The sequence below is a fragment of the Pseudorca crassidens genome, chromosome 10 (genome assembly GCF_039906515.1).
Source record: "Pseudorca crassidens isolate mPseCra1 chromosome 10, mPseCra1.hap1, whole genome shotgun sequence".
Lineage (NCBI taxonomy): Eukaryota > Metazoa > Chordata > Mammalia > Artiodactyla > Delphinidae > Pseudorca > Pseudorca crassidens.
The window spans coordinates 4,223,184-4,247,068 of NC_090305.1; the positions used below are offsets into that span (position 1 = coordinate 4,223,184).

Sequence of the window (23,885 nt, forward strand, 5' to 3'; positions counted from 1 at the left end):
TGTGACAGCCAGGGATGGTGATTTTGCCTGGACTTTCTGAAACATAAGTCCACAGGGGTGCTTAGTTTTTAAGGATTTGGGTGATGCTCTCAGATATGAGAGATGGTCCTTTTCCTCCCTAAGCTCCTGTAGCACCTGCTCACCTCCTAGGTCTTTGATAAAGTTGAGGTCATCAGGCATGATAATCAGTTTCCGACCTCTCCACCTGATGTACTAACACGCACCCTACCTCTTTTCCAACACCCTCAGAAGATAAAGTCTTCTTCTGCTGTGTCTTCCCCTCATCCAAGCCACTTGATGCTATGCTTCTATTTTTTCCAGCATTCTCCTGAGTCTTCAGGATTCTTCCTCCACTGGCTTCTTCCCTTCTGCCTACATACAAGTTCAAGTACCTCCAGTCCTAAAACAGACACCCAAGACAAAATACCCCTCTTCTTACTCACATTCTTCTCCAGATATCATCTAAATTTTCTTCTCTTCCAAAAAGATTAAACAATTTCCTCTTTAAACACCTAATTCTCTTGGATTTAGTGGTACTGCCCTTCCCTGATGGCCCCTCTACTCATCTGATCACGTGGTCTTTGTCTCCTCCAGGGGTGTCAGCTCCTGGACTGACTCCCTAAAAGTTGATTTTCCCCAAGATTTAAAGCCTCCGTCCACTTCTCACTTGATTTATGTTTTCTGAATGATCTTGCCCATCTATGTATGTATGATACCCAAATTTCCATATATCCAACCCAAACCTCTTCCCTAAGCTTCAGATTGATATATGGGACCATCTATTGGACATATTTACCTGGAAGTCCCTCAAGTACTTCAAACACAGAGGATCAAATAGAACCTCATTTATATCACTACTGTTTCATTGGCAGAGGAGATTGTGATTAGGAGAGAATGCCTGGGCTCGAATTACAGCCCTAGCACTTTCCAGACGTGACCTTGCGTAAGTTCCTTAATCACTGCAAAGATGGAGATAACTACAGTCCAATGCCCAGAGGGGTGTGTGAAGAGTTAAATGGGCAGCATGTGGCACCTCTGCTCAGTACCCTGTGCCAGCAGGTGAGTTGTCAATGGGAACCACTAGCGTCATTATCACTTCCCACATTCAGTCTTTCTCTCCTGAATTCCCTCCATTCCTTATCTCATCTGGGAGTGCTGGCAGCACACAAGCCAGCAACCTGGGAGCTGTGGCTGACTCTCCTCCCAGTAACTCCATGAAGACTACCAGTCACAAGTCCAGTAGAGTTTTCTCTCCTAAACGTTTCTCAAATTCCACCTCTCCTCTCCATCTCTACAACCACTGCCTGAATCCAGGCTCTCACCCTCTCTCCTTTGAGCACCTTCTCTCCAGTCTCAAACCCTCTAAATAAGAATCGTTCATGTCACTCCCATCCTGAATACACAGCAGTCTGACACCCCAGCTGGCTCTAGATAGACACTACTCAAGAAATAGGTGAAATAGAAATATTGAAGTCTTGAGGCCATTTCAGTGTCTTAATGGGGTTAATAATGCAGAATATATGCAGTTGCTGTGGTCCTATTAATGCTTGGGCATGTGATGACTGTACCCATGAATGACCTCCATCATTGTGCTCAGAAAAGCCTGCACTTTTGGACTCCCAGGTTTGCACAGCTGGAAGGGACTTCCAGCACACACCACTGGGTGTCTACCAGCATCCATGCTTAGCTCCCCTTGGCCCTCTCTGAGGAGACTGGAAAAACGAACTACTTTCACAGCTCCTCTTACAGGTAAGGGTAACAAGTGAGACATCAATAGTTTGCTGGGGCTTCTGGGAAAACTTTGCTCTTCTGATGAGAGGGGCAGGCTTTGCTGATACCATCCTTCCCCTCTTCTTTCTGAGGTACCCAGAAATATGAACCTGGCACCGTGGGAGCCATTGAGGGACTGAGGAAAAAGATCAAGAGAATGTCTGAGGTGCTGGCCTCGACATCCCTGTGCTCCCGTAATGGGACTCCAGGGAGAAAGGAACTTGCCCAAGAACCCTGCAGCCACTCTGGAGAGCTCACTGGGTAGGGGAAGTCTGTTGTTTTGAGCAGGGAGAGCTGGTAAGGAAGATAGCTGCAAATTCTTTCCTTGGAATGACTGCCTCAAAGAAGTATCACACAAGTAGGGAGCCCATGCTAAAGTAACAGCAAATTAACACCACAAGCTGTTCTAGGTTTTCACAGCCCCAGCTATGGGTTAAGGAAACCTGTAATTAACGCTCTGCCCCATGCCTTCCATGATTTGTCACGGCTGCAGGCTCAGGGGTGGAAAGAGAGAAAAGGCCCCACAGATGACCAGGCACATTTTCTAGTCACACCCACCTCCTCAAGTTCATTAACACCTCCCACATAACTCACAGAGATAGCAGTGCACGGCCAGCAACTAATGAACGCGGTTATCAAAGCGCTGAGAGCGTCTGCAGCACAAGCTAGTGAGGCCCTGGCAGAGGAAAGCCAGCAGCTCCCTGTTCACATTCTCTGCTCCGAGAACCCAGTGTACGATGGTTAAATCTGGGACCACCCGAGAGGCTATTTACTTGAATATTTAAAAAGAAAGAAGCTTGATTTGAAGGCAGAATCACATATAAATAAGTCCCATGACCCTAGGTTCTGAGGACAGCCACAGAAGAAAACTCCAGGGTATTAAGACATCCCAGCTCATCTTATATAAAGTCACAGGGAAAGACAAAAGAACAATAACAAAGAAATGCAGACTGGAAGCAAGTAAGTGTGGTTATTTTCTCCATATTTTTAATATGACGATAGGTCTCTCTATTCAATAGTTACATTCTTTAAAAGTAGCGCGTAAACTGATCTTTGTTGATCAATCTAACCGTGTTATAAACACCCTAAAATAAATATTTGAAGAGACTTTTATGTGTCCTTTATTTTTTTACAAAGTATTCTCTTTTCTGTTTTTTAAATCACTTTTTCACATTCTAGGTTTCTTGAAACTGAGGTACACCCACATATCCAAACATTTGCACTGAATTTCATTTCCAGTTCACATTCGACAGTTACCTCTTCTCATTAGAGCAATTACGTTTTTTAAAGATTGAAGTAGAGTCAACCTACAATATTGTGTTAGTTTCAGGTGTACAGCATAGTGATTCAGTATTTTTGCAGATTATACTCCATTAAATGTTATTACATGATAATGGGTATAATTCCCTCTGCTATACAGTAGAACCTTGTTTGCTTATCTATTTTATATATAGTAATTTGTATCTGTTAATCCCATACCCCTGGTTTGTCTCTTCCCCCTTCTTTCTCCCCTTTGGTAACCACAAGTTTTTTTCTATGTCCGTGAGTCTGTTTCTGTTTTGTATATACATTCATTTGTATTCTTTTTTAGATTCTGCATATAAAATGATATCATATAGTATTTGTCTTTCTCTGTCTGATTTATTTCATTAGCATAATATTCTCTAGGTCCACCCATGTAGCTGCAAATGGTAGTATTTCATTGTTTTATGGCTAATATTCCATTGTTTGTATATACCACATCTTCTTAATCCAATCATCTGTTGATGGGCATTTGGGTTGCTTCCATGTCTTAGCTATTGTAAACAGTCCTGCTATGAGCACTAGGGTGTGTTTATCTTTTCTAATTAGTGCTTTGGGGTTCTTTAAAGATATATACTCAGGAGTGGAATTGCTGGATCACATGGTAGTTCTATTTTTAGGTTTTTTGTTTTTTTTTTTAAGGAAACTCCGTACTATTTTCCATAGTGGCTATACCAATTTACACTCTCACCAACAGTGTAGGAGGGTCCCCTTTTCTCCACATCCTCTTCAACATTTGTTATTTGTAGATGTTTGCTGTTAGCCATTCTGACAGGTGTGAGATAATGCCTCACTTTGGTTTTGATCTGCATATCTCTAATAACTAGGGGCGTTGAGCATCTTTTCATGTACCTGTTGGCAGTCTGTATATCTTCTTTGGAAAAATGGCTATTCAAGTCTTCTGCCATTTTTGATTGGATTGTGGGGTGGGGGGTGACATTGAGTTTTATGAGATATGCTGTTTTTTAAAATACATAGATTTTTTTATCTCAAAGGCAAATTTGCTATGCTTTCCCTCCCCCACCTTTTTGCTGAAGGCACAAAAGACATTTTATAAAAATGTCTTTTTATAAAAAGAGAAGACTTTAAATGCTTACTGTAGTGGATTCCGTGGTCTGCTACCCAGACCTTTTGTGTTTAGGACAGATGCATCCTTGCCCCGATGCTGGGAACGCTGGGGGCTCACAGCTCTCATTGAACTGCTTTCATGCGTTTACCCTCAGCCATGGAGACCCAACTACACTAATTTTTCCCTCCCTGGGGGTAGCTTGTAGCCAATGACCATCAATGCTAGAGTATAAATGACCCATGCCCTTGCCCCAAGACTGCACAACTCTAAAGATACAATCCAGCTCTAGAGCTCACCATGGGATCCACTGAAACATTTGTTCATTGGAGTTCAACCCCACTCTCTGCCCAACACTGATCCCTTCACTCCCACACTGATGTTGACCCTGAGAGTGCTCCCCAGTAAACTCATTCCACACAAATCTCCTTCTCAGAGTTTGTTTCCTGGAAACCCAATCTAAGACATTCATCTTATTCTTCCTAAGACTTTCATTATTCTAGTTATTTTATGAACGGGTGTGGGAGAAGATCTGAGACCTCAGCCAAGTCCAGTTCAGGGACAAAGCTTCCCCGTCCTCTTCTCACTGCCCGAAATATTTGGCTATAAAGGTGAAGGTAAAAATTCCCATTAAGTTGGAACAAAACTACAGGTATTTACTGAAATGCATGGAGTGATCCTTTTACTAAAAATGTGTCAAGGACATTTTAATCATATCTAGTCCAAACAAGCATGCACACACACACACATATATACAAAAGAAAGAGAAATGAACTTGGGGAAAGAAATAAAAATAAATTTTCATCATATTTTAAAATATTGTTTAAAAAATTATCTGTGGATTCTTCTCTCACTGGAAGTACCCATTATTAAAAAATATTAACAATAAGAGTCTGCTCCCTAAATTAAATTGGAGTTATTTCGCTTTGCCTAACACACAGGAACAGTAATTTCGTTTTCCCTTTTCTTTTCGCACAACTGGGATAACAAACAATTCTGTGTAGAACCCAAGCACTGCACTGATGTTGTTTATTCTGACTCTCAGGGATCTCTTTTCTCCTCTCCCCCTTCTATTCTGTCTTCAACTAATTTTCCCACATTTATATACAAATTTGCATTGTAAATTCAAGTAAGCACAAACCATGTTCCTCAAGTGATCGGTGGCCATAGATTTTTTTTCCCAAGGAAGTATTTTTAGTTTTAATTTTATTACATTTAATTTCTTTATATTTATTCCCACAGGTCAATGATTTTACATAGATGCCTCCATATAATCATATCATGGTCACTTTTTTTTCTCCCTTTCTTGCTTGGTTCCCTTTCCTTTTGCTTCTCTTGCCTTTATTTTGGCGGTATTTCCAACATGGAACCCGTATCAACACCAGTGTGTGTGCTTCATATTCTTTTCTGAACTCACAGTATTGATCTACGCACATGTACATTTACACACACATGTATAGAAGGTCTTATGTACACCCTTCTACGTTTTGTTTTCTCACCCACTACCTCTCTTAAAGTCATCTGGCATGGGTCAAATTCACAACCCATTACGTGACTATATCACAGTATTTTCAACCATTCCACTATTGAGAGTTCTTTACTTTTAGGGTTTTATTTGTCACCATACACAATGCTGCAGTAAATAATACCCACTTTTTAAAAGTGGATTTTAGATATCATTGGTATAGATTTTTAAGACTGGAATTGCTAGGTCAAAGCTCATATGTATTTCTAATATAACAGATATACCAAATTGCTTTCTAAAAACCTTATTAAATTACACATATATCAGCCCTGTATGCGTTTCTCTACGTACACATTAACATTTTATGCCAATTGTATTCATTTTTATTTATACCAGATTTTTCCTGATTAGGCAAATAATATGTTGATGTTCGACATTATATCAGACCCATCTTAGAGCATAGAGTGGTCCAGGGGTTGGATGTAATCCCAGCTCCAGCCAACTGTTAAAGCATGATTCCAGGAAATAACGCAACTATACCTTACCCTTCCTCCATTATGACCCATGGTATCATGACTGTCATGAATAGGGCTTGCACATGGCACTCACCAATGACATATTCCACCCTGAAGAGGTCCCTTCTAGGGTTATAGGGACGATTGAAGTCGATCTGGATGTAGAAAGACTGTCCTCTACGTACAATCAGCTTGTTGTTGCTGTATTTGTCGGTGTGGTGATCCACTTTGTTGCTGTCCCATCTCTCCTTGAACAGGTGAACACCCGTAACATTAAGGTAGTCTATACACAAAGAAAACAATCAAGAGAAACCATTGAGTAACTTTGGTTTAAACACAAACTCGAAAAACAAGACTATTTTCCTGAAGACGCAAGGTAGTAAGGTTTATTAGATAAAACGCTATACAGGGGGCTGGTAGATTTGGGAGCCAGTCTCTTGTGACAGCCTTGTTTTCAAAGGAGATTTTTTTAAAAGCATTTTCCCCTTCTGATCTCATCTCAGACCACACGGCACTCACTTTGGGATAATAAAGCTGTGTTGATAATGCCTATCAATAGGTCTAGATACAGAGGAACGAGCACCTGAGTTCAAGGCTTCACTTCCAAGTCTCACGTTGGTTTACGTTATGTCAGGTGCTTCCCACGATGACTACAGCCTCCACACGTTGGGATAGGCAGGGGATGCCACTTCAATTTTCTCAGCTTTAAAAAGGGAGGAATCAAATCTGACAAAGCCTGCAAGGGATGTTCTAAGGACAAAGTTGATCATCAGTCCAAAATTCTCCTCTTACTTCAGGAAAGGTCAACCCACAGCCCCCTTCTTTAATTCTAAAAATAGATCTTGTCCTTCAAAGGCAGGAAACAGAGGGAACAGGCATGGAGGAAGGATACCAGCATTCCTATGAGGTAGGTAGGATTGTTTCCACTTTGCACAGGCTGAAACAAGACTCAATTTCCCTGGCTACTAAACAGCCAATCTGGAAGCAAACCCTGATGTGACGCCGAAATCTACAGGCTTTTCCTCTGATTTTTGGAATCGGGAGTGTAAGTGTCAGTTATATATTTACCTGAGACACGATAGCACTGATAAAAGTTAGATCTCCTCTTGCTTTTTTCCCATTCCCTCTGCAAATGATCACTGAATGTGAAGGTAACTCTAACTACCCGTCTACAGTTTAGAAGATCTAGTCTAAAGACAGATTTCTGTGTATGCATTTGGAGTTCTAAAGGGGCACTGGAGAGAGAATGCTGGGCGAGGTGGCGGGTGTGCACTGGCCTCTTGCCTTCCCTCCCTTTTCCTGACCTTGACTGCTGCATGGTTTGTCCTCATGGCTGTGAACTCAGTGTACATAGAGAGCTGGGGCTTCACCCTGAAAGGGCTCAGGGATTTCCTCTGCTTTTACACAGGAATCCTGTGCAGGACCCCTGGTGCTCTCTGGCCTCATTTTTTCTCATAGGCAAAATGGAGAAATTGCGTTCATTAAGGTACTCTATAGGTCTAAAGTCTAGGAGTCCCTGCAACACCCTTGATGAATTCAAAGTCCAGGTAATCCTGAGTTTGAATCTCAGGTCTCATAATTACTTAGGTAAGGGATGTTGCCTCTCAGAAGCTGAGTTTTCTCACCTTTAAAATGAAGATACTAATATCTTGAGAATTTCTACGAAGATTCAATGACCTAACAGCGCAATGGGTCTGACTCTATTCCTGGTGCACAGTGGGACCAGAGGCTTCCTTTGAGCTTGCTGACTATGAACTGCCATGGTGCCACTTCTTACATGGTGCTCAATGGACTATCCTGACGGCAACATTGTAGCAAACAGAAAGTGCAAGATGCAATTTTATTTTTGCTTCATCTCAGAACCCTGTAGTACATGGTCCCCTGAAGGGCAATTTCCTTCCATTATGCTGTGATGTGAAGAGGTTTATTTCTATAGCTCTCTCTTCCAAGCTGCCTTCCTCCTAAGTTCTCTGGTCTTATTAAGGTCACACTCCCCAGTGCTAAACCAGCTTCAGAAAGAGCTGGAGAATCATAAACGTCCCAACTGAGAAGAGCCTTAGTAATCAACTCATCTGGCCCTCTTTCTTAGCACCATGACTTTTAATAATGTTTTGTTTTATTTTTTAAAAATGTCTAAAAACCTAACTCCTCAGAAAAGGGTTTAATCAGCTCTCCATTCATCAGCACCAATGGAAGGAATATACTGATACTGCACTGTCACAGAATCTCAGAGGGCAAAGGTACTTTCTGGACCATCTGGTAGACCTGCTATGTATTGCACGAAACATCTCCATGAAAATCCTAATACTTAGGCTTTTAGCCTCCATCTGAACTGGGAACCCACTATCTTATAAAGCAAACAGGCCATTTTTAAACCACCCAATTATTTGAAAAATCCTTATAAGATGAACTGGCATCTTTTTCCCTGTAATTTTTCTAACCATAGATCCTGGTTCCAACTTCTGCGTAAATATAGAATAAGTTCTATTCATTTCATCTGGCACTCTTTTGGTATATGAAGACTACTGTTAGGGTTTCTCTGAGTAAAACATTCTCCACATCTTCAACTGTTCTTTAAGAAATTATTTCCAGAACTTCTACCCATCACTGTGTTCTGAAATATACATATTCCATTTTACGTATTTCTCTCTTATAGCGTTTTTCCTAGAATTAAGTACATTACTCTGGTTATGGTTTTTCCAATGAAAACCAATGAGACCACTGAATCTTTCAAAATAAATAGTATATTTCTATGATTTCAATCCAAGATACCATTAGTGTTTTGAATACTCTTTTTTTTTTTTTTTTCCGGTACGTGGGCCTCTCACTGTTGTGGCCTCTCCCGCTACGGAGCACAGGCTCTGGACGCGCAGGCTCAGCGGCCATTGGCTCACGGGCCCAGCCGCTCCGCGGCATGTGGGATCTTCCCGGACCGGGGCACGAACCCGTGTCCCCTGCATCGGCAGGCAGACTCTCAACCACTGCACCACCAGGGAAGCCCTGGATACTCTTATTGTTGATCTACATTAAGCATCTGATGAAGCAAAATGCTTAAAAATACATTCTGATGTCACTTCTACCAGTAGTGGACTAAAACTCAGTCCAGACCCCTAGAAGTCATTTTCTCATGTTGTTATTCAGCCATTTCTATCAATGCAACTGTTTTTTTCTTTTTAGCTCAGTTTTAAGGCCTTACATGTATTCACATTAAATTTCGTCCTGTTGTATTTGGTTAATTGCTCTGAATTCTTAAGATAACTTTAGACCCTAAGTATATATTCACTATATTAACATCCTCCCTAATTTCCTGTCCTCCAGCAATTTCATAAGTGTGCTATTTTATGTTGCCATAAAGACATGGATGTAGATGTTGATTAGGGCACCACCAAATAAATGCAACTTAAGTAATTGCACAGTGGTGGATACTGAAGAGTGAACAGGTAGTTATGATATAGTGTCATGAACACCCTGACAAAGGAAGTATAGGAGTCTGAGTAGGGGAGGGTTTCTGGCTAGGAGCCCCTAACCCAGATTGGGGGGGGTGATTAAGGAAGCTTTCTGGAGGAAGTGAGGTATAAGCAGGGGTCAGGAAGCTGAGCAAGTTTTCCAGGTAAAAAGAGAGGTGGGGAAGAGGGGAGGATGAGTGAAGACTGAGGAGAGAGAGTGCGTGGTTTACTTTAAAAGCTGAAAGGTGATTGGCTGGCCAGAGCGTAGCAGTGGGACCACAGTGGAAGGGAAGGCAGGAGCTGCTCCTGCAGGCCTTGCAGACCGTGTTAGGGAACGTGGACTCTAATTGCATTAGGGATCCAGTGAAGAATCTGAAAGAGCAAACGGACATGGTTAGATTTGTGCCTGTGCAAACGTAAACTGCTTCTTCCAGTGACAGAGGGGAAAACGGATTGGGCGGGGGCAGTGCTGGAATTCCAGGTGAGGGGTGGGGAGCGTCCAGTCTGCCTGTAGGGAGTGAATGCCCTGGTCCTGGCGCACTGCCTTAACAAGACGTAGTTTAGGTTGAAAGAGCCTTCTCATCACCTAGGCTCCATTCGCCACAAACAGGAAAGGAATTTGCTTCTCCCTGTCCAAGCCCAGTTCCTCACAGAACAGAACAGAACAGAGTAGCTCACTGCTAAGCTACTTTTTTTTTTTTTTTTTTGGTTTTGAGAGAGATATTGTAGATGGAAACTTGGCAGCCTGCTCTTTCAAAGTGACAGCTTTCAAAAGTCTACCTAACGCAATTTAGCTTAATTCCAAAACATCAGAAAATAGACTGCTAAAGAAAAAATCTCTCCTCATGAGCCAGCTGCCTCCCTGTCTTCCTACCCTTCCCCTAATATGAAAAAAGTGGATTAAAAGTGGATTATTTTCACCTTAGCTGGTAAAGATATTCTTCAGAGAATGATTATACCTGTCACAGATGGAACCTTTAAATAAGCTAAATGTTTAGGTTCATATCCTAGGAATTCCCTAGTGAACTGAGATCTCTATGCAATCTTTGGTAATATTATTACCAAACTATAGGTGTAAATACTGTCCATGAGGAGGTAGCTCTGTTTATTGTGAAAACAACAGGGTGAAGTTTCCTTTCTCATATTCCTTTTGGACACCCAGAATTTTAAACTTTCATTAATTTGAATCATTAAAAACATTTTCTTAAACAGCTTATTGTTTTCAACTGTTGCTATTAAAATATCCTGTACTCTGTATAAGAAATGCTCAGCGGAAGCTAGAAAGAGAGAAATGAGTCTGACACCTTCTCCAGGGACTAAAATCCCTCTATATTTCTATTTCTCTATTGGTCTATTTCTCCTCTAGCCGGAAGTATCTCAACAGCCTCCAAACGTGTCTCCTTCTCTCCATTTTCTCCTCACTATTATTTTTATAAACATAATTCTGATTCTGTCATTTGCCATTTAGAATCCTTTGCAAGTCCCCCGTATCTGCAGGAGGAAAGGTAAGGTCTTCAAGGCCTGTTAGGATGTGATCCCTGCTTACTTTTCTCAGGCTCATCTCCCCTCTCTTGTCCTCACTACTTGACACACACTGTGCTCTCTGCTAGAAATGCCCTTCCAGGCACTTGTCTGCCTGGGGCACGCCTACCTATCGTCTAAGACCTAACTCAGGTGTCCTGTGTTTACGAAACCTTCCTCGTCTTCTTTCCCACTCCACCGACACCACTGGTCATTCCTTTTCTTTGTTTGTTTCATCTACTAGGTGGACAGTTGCTTGAGGCCAGGTATTGACTTGTTCATTTTTGTGTCCCCAGAGAAAGATTGGTATCGTTCCCGACACAATCATTAAACATTTTCCCACAAATCAAGTGGAAAGTGTGAACTGGTTCTATACAACATCGTTTCTTAATCATACATTGAAGGCCTGTTTTATTCTTTCAATAACCTCGAATCCAGAGAGGTTTACTCTGCACAAAGGCGAGATGGATGACTAACTAGTCAGTTAGTTGATTTTGTTCTGACGCGGAGTCATGGGAGGGAGGAGACGATCAGAAAGGCACAGACCCCATTACCCTGAAAAATACTAGATCCCACTTGCATTTGATTTTTTTTATAGATCTAGCTTGCTTTCCAGTTTGAATTCAAATTGCATTAGACCTGCCAAGTGAGTATTATAATTACTACTGCAAATTGATCACCTACTGTTAATAACACAGAGTCAAACCAGCCCAAGAATATAAGGTTATCTTCCGGAACATCTCCTGCTAAAATAACCTTCCAGACCTGGAAGGCTCTAGAGAGATTTTCAGAAACACCAAATGAGCATGCAAAACATTAGAGATGGATGCAAATCCAAACAATCTGAGGGGATTTTCAGATATTTTTCTCGGCTACAATTGAGTTCAAAGGGGGCATTAAGGATCCCTAAAAACACAGGAGGACATCAAACACCTCCATGGACTGGCTGGTCCCATCTCCGGGGTTCCACCGTCACCTCAAATATCTCAATGTTTCTTAAATCTCATGCTGCCACATGGGAGGGACCTTATGTACGTTTGTACATTTTGAAATACAGGCAAAAGTAATTCTTAACCAAATAGTCACTGAAGTTGTGAATTAAAGGTATTACACACGCTCAATATATATTATATACATCGATTGCCACAAGACTGTTCAAAGCGAAAAATCTGGCATTTTCCCTCTCTTGCCTCTCTGCCCTTCTCAGTCAATTTCACAAGAGTCGCATGCTAACGGGACACTTTGGAAAGCTTCCATGTAACAAATGTGGAGTTTGTCTTAGGGCTTTGTTATCCTGGAGGCAGTCATCCTCAGGCAAGATCACGAGGTACAAGCCCTCCACTAGTGGCCACTGAGGAAACTGCAAGAAGACGGCACTTAAACCCACGTGATTAGGTCTTAGCAGGGACTTGGGGACAACTTGAAAGACTTAGTCCCAGGACACCCACTTTTAGTACAATTAAACAGAGATTTGAAATGCGAAGGATAACTGGGAAACGGACCTCCTTGATCAAGACAGTGCTCTTTTTCTTCTGTTCTAGTCATCGGGGCCTTACTGCTATACTTCCTGGGTTCAGAGGTCCTATCTTCAGAGCATGTAGCACTTAGCTCATCTGTATGAGAACTACGAAAAGGATGCGTGTTTAAGAAACCTGGAACCTGTTAATAATAATAAGGTTACAATGACTCTAGGGCTGATGAGTCATTAATTTCTCAAGGGATTGATTTTTCACTGGACACACATTCCTATGCCAGGGCCTGTATTAAGTACCCCAGAATGTCACTTGGATTGTGGACACATATGACTGCCAAGCAAATAATGACTGATCTTTCAAAACAATTCAGTTCAAACTAACTCCCCACCTCTGCCTCCGAAAAATAAGTAACCAAGAAACCAGTACCCGGGTTTAGAAAGTGTCCTCCCTGCTCAAGTTCTTTGGCAGTTTTCTTACTGGCAACATTCTGGTTCATTTTAATTCTATGGGGGCTGCAGGCTTGCACATATCCCCCTTAGAATCAAGGTTCCCTTGGGTGGGTTCCTGACCTTGCAGAGGTATGATAAGCTGCACATTCTGAATCAATGAGCATGCATTGATTGGGTGTTCTCACAGCCACTGGTCATTCGATCCTCACGGCAACTGTGGAGTAGGTATTGCTCCCATTTTGCTGATGGGGAAACTGAGGCTCAGAACACTTACATGACTTTCTGGGGGTCCCAGGGTGAGCAAATGGCAGATGTGGGACAGGACCCCGGGTCTCTTGAGTCCTGGACCAGGGGACACTTTGCTACACCTCACTGCCTCAGTGCTGCCTCCCATTTCCCCTGTGCCCCTTTCTCTTTCTGCTCCCCCCGCACTTCTTCCAGCACTTTGCCTCCCTCTCCTGGGTCCCAGAGTCTTCTCTGCTAGAGGGGAATTTTGCTAGAAAACTGAATACACCAAGATAACTTGCTTGGTAATTTGACATCTGTACACTTTCCAATTTTATTTGCATTTAAAAAGAAAGAAGGAAGGAAGGAAGGGAGGGAGGGAGGGAGGGAGGGAGGGAGGGAGGGAGGGAGGGAGGGAGGAAGGGAGGGAGGAAGACTCCTAGACTGAGAAGTGAAGGAGTGAACACCAAGTGCTTACATTGGTTTCCATTTCCCAGCCTATAACATGGGGATTTAGATGAGTTGACTAGCAAGTCCTTTAAAACTCATTTCTGTGGTTCTAATGGTGGCGTTTTAGAGAGTGCAGCAGCTAGTAGGGACAGAGCTCGGAACTCCAAGTTCACACCTTGTCTTGGTCCCTCGACTCAACCGAAGATGCCCTTAAGTTCCGTGAGCCCCCTGCTCCCAGTTTGGATGGTACCCCACGGGTGGTACTGGATATCTCTCTGTCTTCACAATTGGATGTCACACCGTCCAGACATGATACTAACACAATCAAACTTGCCCACCAGACCCAGGCTGTTCTCTGACTTTCTGGGTTTGTTCGTAATCCACATTGTCCTTTCCCTTTGCTTTCAACCTCTGGTCTCTTTCGGACAAGGCAGATTAACCACACACACAGGGTGATCGTGGGCACCTACCCCTACAAGTGGGTGTTTACCCCCCAGTGAAAGCACACAGAGCCCCTCAGGAGCAAAAGTGGGTTTGGGTGCATGTGTGCAACTGACAAAATGTGCTCCCGCTGGATGCCGTTCAGGGCCGTGAGTCTGAATGTCCCTGCCATGGCCCAAGGGAGCGGTGTCTGTGTCACCAAGCCACTGCTGGTAACTGGGTCCCGTCACAGCTGACAGGGCTGAGTGGAGGTCAGCGGCTGGCGGCTGCTCCCAGAGCAGGTCCCTCCGGATGGGCGGAGACAAGAGCAGGGGAAGCAGCTCGCCTCACCTGCCCCCCAGCCTGCTCTGGAGAGAAGCAGAGGGCTTCCATCTCCATTACCGTCAGGGTCCAACATCTCTCACCAGCTCTGAGACTCACAGCGATGGATGCGGGGATGGGGCAGGAAGGAGGTGTGAGCTAGACGATCACAAAAGCCACAGTGTTTTGGAAGTGGAAACTTCCAGCTAGAGAACATTCTTAAAAATAAAACAGTGGGGCTGGAAGAGGACTCCGCTAATGCCCTTGTTTTGCAGAGGTGACTTCCTTGAGATTACAAAGCCATTATGTGGCAGAACTGGGACAGGAATCCTGGCCTTTGGTGCTTTTATCACTCATAAGAGGGTTTGGGAGGCCCTTTCTTTAAAGCCAGAGACTGGTCGTGGACCAGTGTTTGTGGGAGCTCGGTGGAGACAGAGGGTGCCGGGCCAGCACCCGCAGGGAAGGCCGGCCGTGGCGGCCCAGGAGGTGACTGTACCTTGCAGGTTGAAGCCCCGGGGCACCAGCCCATGAAGCTCCATGGTGGGGGGATCATTCTCTGATGCGTTGGAGGTGTTGGGGGGGATGGCTCTCCTGCCTCCAAAGGTGGCCCCCGAGGACTCCGACATTCTCAGCCTCACAGGCTCCTTGGGGGGAGAAAAGGAGGCGCGGAAAGGAAGGTGAAGCCAGTTGCATTTGTGACAAGGACTCAGAAACAGGGAGACACGTCTGTCTGTGGCGACTCTAGAGCAGCACATTTTGAGTTTCGCATAAATGAACCCTGAGACGTGGCAGGAAGGATGAGTCTAATGATGGACTACGGTTCCCCAAGGATCTCGGGGAGATTTCGTGTTTGTCAAAACATATGGAAAGCAGAAGAAAGAGGGCTTATTTGAAGAAATGAAAAACGTAAAAGATTTTGGAAAGCAGGGTCTTTTTCTCATTTCCCCTAAAGGCAATCTCTTGAAAGAAACGTTTGCTATCCTATGCAGGTACCTCTGCCCATTTTATATAGACTTATGAGGCTTACGTCACTCTAAGAATAAACTCATAAACCCATGTCCAGATCAGTGACATCCTCTCAAGCATTCATGTCTGCAAGTTAATTCAGCCAATATTTATCGAGCCCCCCCATGCGTTCTGGGCACTTGGGGTACATCGGAAAACAAAACAGGAGGATGCTTGAATTGAAAGCTTCCAGTCTAGGCGGGGTACGGATGAGCCCACCAAGATTCTTAAGTGAACTCGCTCGGTAGGGTGTGAGAAGGTGGTCGCTGCCTTGGAGTCAGGACCACAGGAGGCAGGACAAGGGAGGGGAGATTTTGGGTAGGTGAGGCAGAGGCCACTGCAATATTAAATAGGGCTGTAAATAGCCCGCTCGCTAAACTTACTGGGTCAGCTAACACTGCCCTTGCTCCACGCCTGCTTCCCCTTCCTTTGGAGTTTGTGTGGACAAACAACCCGTTTAATCCCCGTCGGGGTCTTGTTGACCAACAGACCAGATGAAGGGAGACCTTGTTTCTGGCTCCAATGAAGCTTTCCCCTTGATCACCTGGATTACCCAGTCACGACTCTGTTTCTTCGGCTGTTTTCCGCACCCTCAGAAGATGAGAAGTAGCCCTTACAGAGGCGAGGGGATTAGACTGTCCCAGAAATGTGTGGAGCAAAAATGGAGCACAGCTGGAGCCCCTTCCTAAGGCACTGGGGCTTGGAAGCAGACAGTAGCGTTTGGAAGTGTAAAGTCTGGGTGGGTATCCAGAAATACCTGCGGTCAGATTTACAGGCTCTGGCGGGTTAAGGGGTGGGGGGAGGGGAGAGAGAAGGGTTACGGATAGAGAGAAGGCAGGAAAAAGCCTTCCTCTGGTGGGGAGTGGCTGGGGTGGGCTGCAGGGCTGCTAGCGGAGGGGAATGTTTGGACAGAGCAGTGCGGTGGCCCGCTGGGAGAGAGAACCATTAAAGCAGAGACTGGGGCGCCCCAGGTGCTGCCCGGGTGCAGGCCAGGCTGGGTGAGCGCAGGTGGGCAGAAGCGCCCCCTTCTTGTCAGGTCTGGGCTGGGGCAGGTGCTCCAGTTCGGCTGCCTGCGGCTGGGGGGATGGGGTGCCAGCGATGGAGAGTGGAGCTGGACCACTCGCAGTGCCAGCCAAGCAGGTGTTCTTACCTGGCCCTGCCTGCCCCCCTCTGCAACCTTCTGCATTCTCTCTCCATAGTCCGCTCCCCTGAAGAAAGGGGTGGGGCTGTCCTTTGGGGGAGCACCCCAGGTGCCCCTTTTCAGGCAGCAGCGCCTTTAGGGAAGCTTCGTGGGATGCCTGAGAGAAGGCCTGCTCGGAAGTGGGGCTGGGTAGATGCGGAGTAAGGGGGCGAAACGGAACTGGACCGCTGGGGCTGCTTCCGATACCCGCTCCCCCGCACTCCGGGCACCAACTGACGGATCGGCCCGGGAAACCCAGGGGCAGGAGGTGGACGCAGGGCTGCGAGATGCCCCGGCAGAAGGGGCGGCTGCTTACCTGCGGTCCCCTCCCGAGGTGTCCCAGCGCAGGCTGGCTCTGGGCGTCTCTGGAGTACTCCCTCCAAAGGACACAGGCTAAACGACAGGAAACTTAGCTCTTAAATAACTTCCTAAGGACCCCCCCCCCTTCCTCCCCCCATCCCGCAGCGTTTTCTCCTCCCCCTTCTCGAAGGCTGGCGAAGCAGCAGCGTCTCTGGGACTTGCTGGTCACCCAGCCATGCTGCTGTTATTCCGGCATGACCCCCGCCCCCCGGCCCCCCTTTCTCCCAGTTTCCAACCTGGTGGCTGGGAGCCCCGGGCAGAGTTCCCTGCAGTGGCCGGCAGACTCCGCCCCCTTCCCCTCTCCCACTTTGGTCAGAAGGCTGGGAAGGAGGGGTCTTCCTGCACAAGGGAATGTTTTCGCCCTCCAGGATTCCGAGGGCGGCTGGTGCGGCTTGGCAGGAGGGAGGGTCTGCCCTCCTACAGACAAGTTACAGACAGCTGTGGCCATGCACAGCAAGGAACCTGTCCTTGTTGGGTAAATGAAGCTGAGGGGTTTGGGCTACATTCCTGAACCATCCACAGAGCCTCGCCACCATCTAACCACAAGATTTCCTGCCCGGGGTGGGGGTGGGGGGACGCCCAGCTGGAGGCAAGATGAGTAAATACCTTTAAGAGTGTTACAAAAATTAGAAGATGACTTTTTTTTTTCTGAAAACCATTTTGGTTTCTTTTCAAATAATAGAAGAAAAAGAAAAGAAAAATTTCCTTCTAAAATTTTCCATACTTTCTTTTCCTCTGAGTCTTTGTATCTCTATAGACTCCCATTTCCAGTCGTGGCTATCTCTAACCTTCTTTACTGTCTCCGTATTTCTGACCCTGTCACTTGATCTAATTTACTAGGGAAAAAAACGATGCCACTGTTTAAGAATTCTCTCAGTTTTTTGCTACCAAATCTATGCACTCGCCTGCAAACTTACACATCTTTTCCCTGTTTCTTCTTATTACTACAGTAGAAAGGTTCCCACCTTGTCCATGGCCAAGTGTGCTGTGTCCCCCCTTTGCCTGTGTTCCCTGTCACCTTCTTCAGGGCCTTGCTGTGCGGCTTCTCCACTCTCCCTCCTGTACCTTCAGGCTCGCTGTCTCTAGCAGTTCCCTCCCATCAGCATGTATTCAACTTCAAGTCTCTGTAGTATTTTAAGAAACCCTTGCTCAACCCACATCCCCCAGCTATCGTTCCTTCTCTCCCCTCTTCGTTGCAAGCTTCTGCCCCCATCATTCTACGGAAACTGTAGTTCAGGGTCATCCATGGCCGTTGCTAGATCCAAAGGACAGGATCCAGTTCCCATCTACTTAACCTTTGGAGGCGCTGAACTCTGTTGCCCACCCTCGCCTTGAAGGTCTTTCCCCTGGGCCTCTGAGAGATGCGCTCTCTGGAGTTCCTCCATAGGCTACACAGCCTCCCTTGATGATTTCAGCAACCGCCATGATTTCAGTTTCCATCCTGACTTCTCCCACATCTAGGTCTTTAGTCATAATCTTTCCAGAGCTTCAGAGTCCCCTCTCTAACTGCCTACCAGCCATCGTCACTTGGCATGGCCCAATGATAACTTGCTCATCATGTCTAAGATGAGATATACAATCTTCCCTAAAATCCTGGACCAGGAGTGTCCTGGATTCCTAGCTACCCTTGCCCACGTGGTCAGCCCTACACCCTCCAGATCAGGTTACACAGTTGCCAGGTCCCCCTGGGATTCCTGGCTGTGTTGTGCCTTTGGGACAGGCTTGCTACCCTCAAAACCACTACCACAGTGACCCTTTTGGCCTGAGACTCACTGATTATTGTGCGAACATGCATACGTGCTGGTTAACTTTCTAACTCTACCAAACCACCAGCCGAGGAGAGTCAAGCACACGATGGCTTTCTCTTGCCCAACAAATAGTGTCAGTAAGAGAGTGTCCGAGGGCACCACGCCGTAGCATGGGTGGTTGAAGCCCACCCACATTACAGACCCTTTGCCCACAGTCCTGGGTCTTAGAAATCAGCACAGAGTTTTCTGACCATACGGTGAGCCTTTGCTGGGCGAGAAAATGTGACCTCTGCAGGGGCAGCTGGGTGCATAGACTCAGATCTAAGGTGTCTTGTCTCTGAACATCATTTGCTTGGCATGGAGGTGGCACAGGGTATGTATTTAAGGAATGTAGCAGCTGGTGTTCAGCTAGGAAAACAAAAATGACTTGAGGTATTTTTAAAAGAGGGAATTTAACGCAGAAGATTGGTTACACAGGTGATGGAAAAGACAAGGTGACAAGTAGGGGCAGATGAGGCAGCAAGAGCAGGGAGGACGTGGCATCAACACGGCATGCGGGCTGGGGTTGTGTGGCCGAGACTGGAACCGCCAGAGCTCCACCCTTTCCCAGAAACACTGTCTGGGCTCCCGTAGGAGGAAGGACCCCTCTAGCTCGTTTCTTTCTTCTCCGTCCTCACTCCCTCCACAGTCTCCCATTTGCTACAGTCAGTTACAGTCAGTCAACGAAGGGGTCAGGGAAACACAACCTGCAGAGATGGCGTCACCACGCCTGTGATGGGGGGAAGGGCCCCAAGACCACCCGAGGTTCAATGAATCACAAGGTGGACCCGCCAGCCTGTCATCCTCACCGCTATGATTTAGGACAGCAAGAAGGTACAAAGCAAAATCAGCAAAGGGAAAAAGCACATGGGGCAGAGGCCAAAGGAAGCCGGGTACAAAGTCACAACGGTCCTCACCCGCGGGAGTCGCACAGCCCACGCTTGGCTCCCAGCTACACACTGTGACGACACGTGTGAAATGGCATCACCAGGGAGACCATCAGAGACCCAGAGCCCACGAGTTTTATTGGAGCTGCTCACAGAGGCCCCCTCTGCCTGGCACGGACGAGTCTGCAGGCTCCCAGGAGGAAGCAGGCGCCCGACATAAACCACCCCGACTGTACAACGTAGGCACCTCGAGCCATGCCTCTAGGTCAAGGAGTGGTGGGACGTCTCCTGCAATCGGAGGCCCCCTCGCGAGCAGGCCTCTCTAAGGAGGATGGGCAGGGCTCCGGGGGGGACACCTTTCTTCACAGCCTCCCCACGCCCACCCAGGCAGATCGGAGCAGAGACAAGGTCGCCTCAGAGCAGACAGTTCCAGGATTGGCACATCAAGCCGTGGACCTTTCATCACGGTACGGCCAGTGCCTCTCGCTCCCTTCCCAGCATTGCTGTAGGGCCACAACCATGGCCTGGAGAGAGGAAACTCCAGTGGGAAAGTCACGGGGAAAATGGAGCTCTTCCCGCCACGTCCCCTGGCCTCACGGGCTCGAGATGGGACCTCTGGGGAGACGTGCATCCTCTCGGTGCATAAGCCCTGACACCTCTTTCCATTTCTCTGCAACCAAAGGGGTCACGATCCCAACATCCTGTTGACAGAACCTTGAAGAAAGCTCCTCGTTGTCTCCTCCAGGGGCAGGGCAAGAAGGCCTGAACACATCACCTAGGGATCCTGGCTCCTGTCAGAAACATGCAGCAGCCTTTGGGAGTTGTAGGTAAACAGGAGGTGCGGGGTGGAGGGATTCCAAGTTCCCTTAATTTGACTCTTTGATTCTGAGTTTTCACTTATATGATATGGACACTCTTCTCTCCAAATAAACTACCATCTTTCTCCTACTTGGCAATACCCGGGACGCGGACTATTTGCTCAGGGGATGACTTTTCCAGCAGACTCTATTTGATTTACATGCAAAACTTCACATCCCAAACAAACAAACAAAAATCTCAGTCACGTCTGGACCCTACTGGTTTTTTCCAGCTGCAACAGGATCTGGATTTTGATGGTTATAGATGCAGTGGCAGAGGGAGGTGAGTGGATATAAATAACAATGAGCCTTCAAAGATGCCAAACCTCTCAACGTCTCCCTGTCTTGGGGGAGACTTTTTCCTCCAGTGCCCTTGAGCCTTAGGAGTTGGGGGAAAACTTTCCACTCCGGAAGGAGGTGGGGCTGGGGGGAGGATGAGATTCAGGCTGAGCGAAAAGTTTACAATCACAGCTGTGAACAGTTGGAGAGGGAGTGGCCCTCTGTCTCCCTTCACACCTTTCTCAGAGCCTCAGGGGAGCCTTCACAACGTCTGACCACGGTATTTGAAGCCCCAAGAAGGAATTTACAAAGCACCATCCCAGCCGCTGCCACAACAGAGCTTGGCTTCTGAGAAAGGACCCTTCCTCTGACAGAGCTCCTTTCCGTCTTCTTTTAGGAGAGATGGAATCCACGCCAGTGCGCCAGTGACAGCTCTAGAGGGCAGAAGCTTCTCCTGCGTCAGCTTTCCTGGGCATGGTTCCCTCCGGCCAGCGCTTTGCGTCACCCTTAATCTACCATCCCGGGGAGCAGTGGATTGCAGGGCTGTCTCCCCGTGGCTGCGCCCTCCAGGAGGACACACGGAGGAAAGCTGTCTCCTCCTTAGGCGTGAGAGTGAACTAATGCACTTGTGTGCTTATCACTCGCGTGAACATTTCTGTCTTTATTACTATTGTTATTTGTAATTGTGGCAAAATACACGTAACGTAAAATTTACCATCTTAATTATTTTTCAGCGTACAATTCAGTGCTGGCCAGTATATCACATTGTTGTGCAACCAATCTACAGAATTTCTTCATCTTGCAAAACTGAAACTCTACACCCAGCGAACAACTGATCTGAGTGTGTGTGTGTGTGTGTGTGTGCGCGCGTAAGGGTATTTGTGAAAATGTGCCTGTATGTGTGTGCCTGTCTGTGTGAGTGTGTGATGTGAGTGTGTGTCCAGGGGCAACGGGAGGACTGCAGAACCACCCAGAAGATGCTTCAGCCCTGCACTGGCTTCCTAGCGCCTCCAGAGTTCTGACTGGACTGGTTTAAAGACACTCCAAGACTTCTTAAATTTAAAAGACTATATAAAATATGAGAAAAGTCAACTAGAACTGGATCTCTTACAGATGAAGTCTTCCAGGTTTGAAGGCAGGAGATCTTCTAGTCAAACGTTGATGACTTAAAGATATCAAGAGTGGAGAGGGCTTCGGAAGCTATAAGCAGCTCCACCAGCACAGACACAGGGCAAAGCCTGCTCGGTTTGTTCAATTCCATTCCTTACTCTGGTGGTGCACAGACTCCATGACCACAGAAGCAAATAAGAGATCCCACATCTACCTTTCCCACGTATCTTGCCTTTTGGGCTAAAAAGCATTCAGTGCTAATAAAGCATTGTGAAAAAAACAGCAAATAAAATGGTAACACAGCAATGCACATGAACATAATGATCAACAGAAGTTAAACTTAACAGTAATTCCACAAATTTATAACAAAGGTGTTAATTGAAAGGACAGCAGCAGTTGAAAACCACATCTAGCATCAGATAACGGGGGCGCACTGCAAACAAGGCTTGCTTCGTTAGAATTGCCAGAATGCCAGCTACCTGTGTGTGTGCATGTGTGCATGTTCGTGTGCACACATGTGTGTGCAGGTGTGGGCTCCAGTCCAATAGGAACTCTGCAGGTCCCAAGGGTAATATGACAACTGACGTTAGAATCTAGGCTTCCTCACCTGCTACCTGTGTGACCTTGGGCCAGTTACTTGATGTCTCTGCACCTCAGTTCCCTCACCTGTAGAGCGGCAATCGTGAGCGTGTCTACCTCACAGGTTCTGAAGATCAAAGAAGAGGATACATCCAAAACACCGTGTGCAACCCCAGCACAGCGCTAACGTTGAATATTGCCGGTAACAGCAGGTGTGAACTGAACAACCTCACGCATGAATATTTTAACTTTTTCTAAAAGTTGATATTACCTTTACTTCCTCATTATCAGGGAAGAGAATATATTTAACTTGCTAATAATTTAGGATGTTTTGGTGTGTGGGGGAATCAGCGGCAATGCTTTCACTATTCAGTCCAGTAGGTCTTCAGGAGTTACATCTGCAATTCACTCTTGTCAACGGGGGATTCCATTTATAACTGGCCGGTTGCAGTTGTGTATGTGAGAATATGTACGGGTGTCTTTCTAACGAAGCAAATGAAAACCCTGGCAACACAAGGAAGCTGTCAGGGGAGTGGGTCAGAGAAGGATTTTAGATGAAGTATGACAAGCGAATGGACCAGCTTTTGTGTGGTTGCCCGCTGTCTTTGGAAGCCCGCATCCGAGCAGGTCAAAGGGCAGACCTGCCTGGGCATCTCACCAAACTCCTCTAATGAGGCCTGAGGATGCCAGCTCCAACGTGGTGCCCCAGTTTACGGCACTCACTTGTCCAAGGGCCCTGCTGCTGCCTGTTGTAGATGTCGACGATGTCACACAACATCTTCTTGCTGGCCAGCCGAAGCGCTAGAACCAGGCCTGCAGGACTCTTCTAAAGCGGAGCAGAGCAGAGACAAACTAAACTTGGAAACAGGAGGAAGAGCTTCCAGTGAGGTCAGGCCGGAAATGGAGAGGACTTGTTGTTCTGCAGGGTCATCGCAGCAGCAGAACTTCTGGATAAGCTCTATGAATTTCTAAAGCGAGCCAAAGACCGTTGCATAACCGCACGTGTGGGCACCAAGATACAACTGAGGAATGGAACAAGTTCTCGTTTCTTTGATGCTCACTCAGCAGTTTCTGCAGTGAGGTTTGCAGACGACTGTGCCAAGTCCTTCCTGTGAATGTGTTTCTTTTTGGTGCATTTTTCCTATCACAAAGGTAACTAGGAATTGTTCAAGTAGCCTCTGAAATACTAGCTGTGCCACGTGGGCGTGATCCACCAGAAACACTTGGTGTCCATGAACGGTGGTGAATCTATTCCGCGCCTGAGTCACTGCTACCAACCTCTTCTCTCCGCACGTCCACTGATTTCAACCACATACACTTGGAAGCTTCAGGCAAGATCTCATTGTGAGAGGGAGATAGTGCTACAGGAAAAGAAAACTTAAGTATGTCATAGATGAACACAACCAAGTTAATTAA

The 23,885-nt window shown here is 46.3% G+C and overlaps 1 protein-coding gene across 1 annotated transcript in view; it reads right to left on the reverse strand.

The window, feature by feature from the left end:
• Positions 1 to 17,339, reverse strand: part of F13A1 (coagulation factor XIII A chain) — a 134,938-nt gene extending 117,599 nt beyond the window's left edge. Inside the window, exons 1-4 of the mRNA XM_067751911.1 lie at positions 17,207 to 17,339; positions 16,927 to 17,003; positions 14,922 to 15,069; positions 6,213 to 6,401 (exon numbers count right to left, since the gene is read on the reverse strand). Coding sequence (XP_067608012.1) covers positions 6,213 to 6,401; positions 14,922 to 15,051 — 319 coding nt within the window. The 5' untranslated portion in view covers positions 15,052 to 15,069; positions 16,927 to 17,003; positions 17,207 to 17,339. The remainder of the gene's footprint in view (positions 1 to 6,212; positions 6,402 to 14,921; positions 15,070 to 16,926; positions 17,004 to 17,206) is intronic.
• Positions 17,340 to 23,885: the final 6,546 nt, after the last annotated feature.